The sequence below is a fragment of the Arachis hypogaea genome, chromosome 8, assembly GCF_003086295.3.
Source record: "Arachis hypogaea cultivar Tifrunner chromosome 8, arahy.Tifrunner.gnm2.J5K5, whole genome shotgun sequence".
NCBI lineage: Eukaryota > Viridiplantae > Streptophyta > Magnoliopsida > Fabales > Fabaceae > Arachis > Arachis hypogaea.
The window spans coordinates 29,086,594-29,092,511 of NC_092043.1; the positions used below are offsets into that span (position 1 = coordinate 29,086,594).

At 38.4% G+C, this 5,918-nt stretch overlaps 1 protein-coding gene across 1 annotated transcript; it reads left to right on the forward strand.

Moving 5' to 3' along the window:
- The first annotated feature begins 2,242 nt into the window (after positions 1-2,242).
- On the forward strand, positions 2,243-5,918 carry LOC112705192 (uncharacterized). Its single transcript, XM_025756039.1, has 4 exons — positions 2,243-4,569; positions 4,643-4,954; positions 5,045-5,153; positions 5,244-5,918. Exons 1-4 carry the CDS (start codon positions 2,243-2,245, stop codon positions 5,916-5,918), a joined length of 3,423 nt encoding a protein of 1,140 aa, XP_025611824.1.

Consider the following 5,918-nt stretch of genomic DNA (forward strand, 5'->3'; position numbering starts at 1 on the left):
AAGCTTAGCTTCTGTGCTTTGTTAATCACATTTTTTGTTTCTTATTGTTCTGTTTAAGACCTTTGCAAAATAAAAAAAGTGCTCTGTTGAAAAATTTATTAAGTTCCTCTTTCTTGTTACTTCATTGACTGAGTTTGATCCCTAAGATTGTGTTGGGATTCTAGCACTTTTTATATTTCAAAATGGTTCATGATTACTTTGATTTGTACTATTTGGTTTGCTTTAGTATTAATCTTTGATGTGGTAATATAAAATGACTAGTAGAGCTGTTTATGTAGCCTTACAATAAGTTGAAAGTGAGGAACTTTTGAGGGGTTGGATAAAAATAACGCAGCAAGATGTATCTAATATGATTGTTGGAGCTGTTTTATTGTTATACTAATCAAATTGTGTTCACTTTTATGACCAAGTGAAATCGTTTTTCTAATAGTATAGTTGAGAATAGTACAGCGATATGCTACTTTCAATGAAATATTTTACATCAATTTTGGTTGATATTAATATATGCAGCATGATATAATAAAGCTGTCGACTAGACTTCTTACTATATTTTTCTTCACTTGATATGTTTCTTTATATTGTGATAGGACCTGATTTAATTATTCTTGAAATGCATCTGATATGTGTATTTACAAGTTAGTTCTTAGCCAGTGATCATGGTCATTGATTTTCTTTATTCAGCTGCTAAATGACAAATTTAAGGTGGAGTTTTAGTTATACTCTTTTGGTAATAATATCAATATTTAAGTGCTGAAAAGGCCATTTTCATTTTAGTTGACAATGTACTTACTCTTACAGGAGCAATTATTTAAACCATATATGAAGAGAAGGATGAAGATGGCTTTCTTTATGTAACATACAGTGGCTACCATTTTTTTGGATGTCTCACTTCCCACATGCATTAGCCATTTTCTTATATTGTTTACTTTGATTAATGATTTGTATGTTGAATTCGTTACACTTCTCGTATCAGGAACCTTGATTTATCTCACTTATATTGTTTACTTTGATTAATGATTTGTATGATGATAACAGTTACACTTCTCATATCAGGAACCTTGATTTATCTCACTGACATGTACCGTTAATGTATCTATAAAAATCATCATAAAATCAGGATGTATCACTGAAAATCTAATAAATAATGATACCGCAAAATGAAAAGGCAACTTGGAAGATGGAAAACAAGTTTTGAAAAAAGAAGAGATGCTCACCAAAATATTTTTCAATTTATTTCACTCTCCACATGAAAAGATTCAAAGGATTTGTTGTTTTTTTGGGCACTGTGATCTGTTATTTATACTTTTGTGTTTTATATCTTTATACTCTAACTTCATATCCTCCTGTTTTTTTTTTTTAAGGAATCTCTTCTTTTTCATTCCGTTTTTTGGCTTCGGAACCAGAAATTCTTCCTTCCAGTAATTTTTTAAAAGTGCAGAATTAGACCATGAGTAAGCAACCTTCCTAATACCATTTATATTCTATCAATTAGCCCGGAAACAAGTACCTTTATCTATGTTTTATTTCCGGGTTATTCTCCCGTTCTCTCTTTTGGATTACTTACTGCATTAATATGGAATATTACTCAAACGTTATGAAGTTTTAATTATTAAAAAGGATTTTTAATACTAAAATTATTAAAAAGGACCAAATCTTTTTATAATATTGGTGAAGAAGAACCAAATCTTATTATAATGAACTAAATATATTCTTAACTATACTTTTACTTACTTGTTATAATCTTTAACATATGTTGTTTGATTCTCAACGCTATATAGATATGTATGAATATTCAGTTGGGATTAATTAGTTAATTACTTCTAAAAAATTTAGTCTAACATATTGTTAGGGAAATTGATTATTAAAATATTAATTTATAACTATTTATTTATTTTTTTAATTTTTATATTAATTATTATTATACTTATAAAATTTTTAGTAATTTTATTATTTGTTTATTTAATTATGTATTACTTTTATAATCTTTTGTCTTATTTTTTGTTGGGTAAAGATCACAAAATTAAAAAATATTTATAAAAGATTTGATTCTAGGACTTAAACGTTATAAAATGAGTTACTCCTTCTTAATAATTTTGGTACTAAAGGTCCTTTTTAATAATTAAATCTTCCTAACGGTTCTTTATAATAGTTTTCCCTTTAATATATCCCGTTGGACAGTTTGTCCGAATTTTTTTTATTTTCTATTTGTGTTTCCTTATTAAAGTTTTATGCATTTGTTTATATGAACATCATAAAAGTAGATATAGATAAGAGTTGGATCTCAAGGCCACGAGGTAGTGTCGAATACAAGGCCGGGTTGAACAAATTTTTGGATTTCGCATTTGCGAATGCATCTTCCGATGGGATGATACATTGTCCATGTCCTTCGTGTGGGTTCCGGCTATTCCAAACTAGAGAGGATGCTTACGATCACTTGCTGTTAAAACCGTTTCCTGCTAAGTATACTTTTTGGTTACATCATGGGGAGAGACGCGTAGGAGACAGTTCTAGTGAGACACAAGAAATTGACCCAGGTAGCGTCTACCGAGATCCACTGCGCGACATGGTTCGTGAGGCATTCAACTTTCCAGGTTCTGTTGTCGATGAAGATGACTCGGGCAACAAAGATTTTGAGGGGGATGCCGACGAATTGCCTTATTTGTACAGCGAACCTAGTCAGGCGGCCCGTCATTTTGATGAGCTGCTTGAGGATGGAGAGCAGGAATTGTATCCGGGTTGTGCGAAATTCTCGAAGTTGGCTTTCTTGGTCAGGCTATACCATATAAAGTGCCTGTGCGGCGTGAGCGACAAGGCATTCGGAATGATACTAGAGTTACTGTGTGAGGCTTTTGAGCATGCAAAGATTCCGGGTTCACTGCACGATGCCAAAAGGATCATACGAAAACTCGGTATTGCGTACAAGAAGATAGATGCATGTCCGAATGACTGCATGCTATATCAGGGCAGCGATCAAGAACTGTCTAGGTGCAAGATATGTGGGACCTCGAGATGGAAGCAAAAGACTAGGAGGAATTCCATTGTCCGGATCAATGTGGTTGTTAAGAAGAATGGAAAGCCGCAGGCGGCGAAAGTTCTTCGTTACTTTCCCCTTGTTCCACGACTGCAGCGGATGTTCATGTCCAGTAAGACATCTGTTGACATGTTGTGGCACAAGAAAGGTCCTAACTCGGATGGTTTTTTGAGGCATCCACGAGACGGAGAGGCATGGAAGGCATTTGATAGAAGATATACTCACTTCAGTGGCGATCCACGCAGCGTTCGCTTAGCCTTAGCTAGCGATGGCTTTAATCCCTTCGGAAATCTCAGCTCAAGGTACTCGATTTGGCCCGTGATTCTCATCCCCTACAACCTGCCCCCATGGAGTTGTATGAGACCCAGCTCTTTCTTGCTGTCTATGATTATCCCCGGTCCCAAGATGCCTGGAAATGACATAGATGTCTACCTACAGCCGTTGATAGATGAGTTGAAGCAGCTGTGGGGTGGTGTTGATACGTACGACGCTAGCGAGAAAAAAACATTCAAGCTGCATGCTGCGTTGTTGTGGACAATCAGCGATTTTCCAGGGTTGGGCAACTTATCTGGGTGGAATACGTACGGTGGGAGAGCATGTCCTACGTGCAACCTGGATGCCGAGTCTAAGCGACTCACGTTTAGTCAGAAATGGTGTTTCATGGGTCATCGGCGCTTTCTGAATCAAAGCCACAGATTTCGGCAGGACCGGGTCCAATTTGATGGGAAGGTAGAGGTCAGAGGTCCGCCTGTAACATTGTCGGGTGGAGATATTTTGAGACAGTTGGATAATGTGCATGTCAAGCTTGGTAAGGTGCAGACGGAAGCCGGTAAAAGAGCGCGCGGACAACAGGCTGCATTACAAGATGAGTCTCCTTGGAAAAAAAGGAGTATATTCTTTGATCTTCCATATTGGGAGTATAATTTGTTGCGTCACAATCTGGACGTGATGCACATAGAGAAGAATGTGTGCGACAACATTATCTACACGATACTGAACGACAGTGGTAAGTCCAAGGACAACCTCAAAGCTCGAAAAGACCTCCAGCTGATGGGAATTAGGCATGAACTTTGGCCACGAGAAGATGGAAAGTATCCCACTGCAATATTCTCCATGTCGAATTCACAGAAGGACGTTTTTCTTAGGAACTTAAAGAATGTGGTCTTTCCAGATGGTCATTCGAGTAACATATCTCGCTGTATTGACCTACAACAACGAAAAATTTCCGGCTTGAAAAGTCACGACAACCATATTCTCATGGAACATCTTCTCCCAATAGCTATCAGGAATGTATTGGAAGCCCCAGTGGCAGTCGTCCTGGCTGATTTGTCAACTTTCTTTCGACGACTATGCAGTAAATCTATAGACCCTGAACAACTTCCTCTCCTACAGGAACATGTGATCCTCACTCTTTGTCAAATGGAGATAATTTTTCCACCATCTTTCTTCACAGTCATGGTACACCTAACCGCGCATCTGGTTGAAGAGGTACGCCTAGGAGGCCCGGTGCATTATAGGTGGATGTATTCAATTGAAAGGTACCTATAATACTAATTTTACATTTGAGTTATTTCAAAAGTTAACAACCTAACACCTATCTCGCTCGTAAAGGTACCTAGGTCGTCTTAAGCAGTACGTGCGTAATAAGGCAGCACCGGAAGGATCAATTGCCGAGGGCTACTTATCCGATGAGATTCTGACTTTTTGTTCGAGATATCTAGATAACGTTGAAAGCAGGATCAATCGACCATTGCGTGTTGATGATCGACCGAGCGAAGATGCGACTAATAACGCGGCCAGCATGTTCCCACTGATTGGCAAAGCGGTAGGGGCTTCCGAGAGTTTGAATCTTTCACCAACCGAGAGACTTCAAGCACATCGTCACGTATTGGTCAATTGCGCAGGTGTAGAGAGTTTCTTAGAGTAAGTGCAGTTATTAACCTTAGAATCATATTGTAACCGAAGGCAATATTTTTTTATACCTTTAACAGTAGATCCACATGGTATGCTCAGGGATTTTAGGGCTAGTAGAAAAAGACAGCTACGAAGTATTGGCAAAAGAAACGAAGCCTACATTGACAGGGTTGTCCATAGAGAATTCGCCGAGTGGTTCAAGAATGAGGTAAATCTTCTGTACGGCTCTTCCATTTATAGTTTCGTTAATAACTTGCCTCCTGCCACTCAATTCTAAAAATAATTATATCATTGGTAGATACCACTGGGAAGTACGATGCACCCGAGAGAATTGCAGTGGCTCGCATGTGGCCCCAATATTCAGGCAAAGCGCTTTAAGGCGTACAATGTCAATGGATTCAAGTTTAGAACCCTATCAAGAGAGGATGGAATGAGAACCCAGAATAGCGGGGTTTGTGTCACTTCTGACACTAGAAGTTATGCAAGCGCTCGTGACAGTAACATGGCTGTTGGTGGCGTCTCCTATTATGGAAGATTGGTAGATATCATTGAGATGAATTACAGTGGCCAATTCTCTGTGGCCTTGTTTAGATGCATTTGGGCAGACACCACGTCTGGTAGAGGCATAAAGCAAGATTTTTTGGGACACACTTGTGTTAACTTTAGCAATCCGATTCACACTGGTGATCGTGAAGATGACGAGCCGTACATTCTTGCTTCCGAGGCTCACCTTGTATACTATGTGGAGGATGAGGTCGATAAGGAATGGAGCGTAGTGGTCCATGTGAAGCCGAGAGATTTGTTCAACATGGGTGAATACAATGAACACTGTGAGGTCGAACTTTCCCTCCAACAAAGTCTGACTGATTTATCTAAGTGTGATATTGAAGGTATCTCGTTGACAAGGGATGGCAACTTAGAAGAACCCACACCTGACACAATCGAAACCGGTGAAGAGGCTGCTGATTCATAG

Bases quoted from the DNA above. Each gene is read 5' to 3' on its own strand.
- LOC112705192 (XM_025756039.1), top strand. From the start codon at position 2,243: ATGAACATCATAAAAGTAGATATAGATAAGAGTTGGATCTCAAGGCCA. The intron at 4,955-5,044 runs GTAAGTGCAGTT...TGGTATGCTCAG, and splicing joins GGTGTAGAGAGTTTCTTAGA to GGATTTTAGGGCTAGTAGAA. The intron at 5,154-5,243 runs GTAAATCTTCTG...TATCATTGGTAG, and splicing joins CCGAGTGGTTCAAGAATGAG to ATACCACTGGGAAGTACGAT.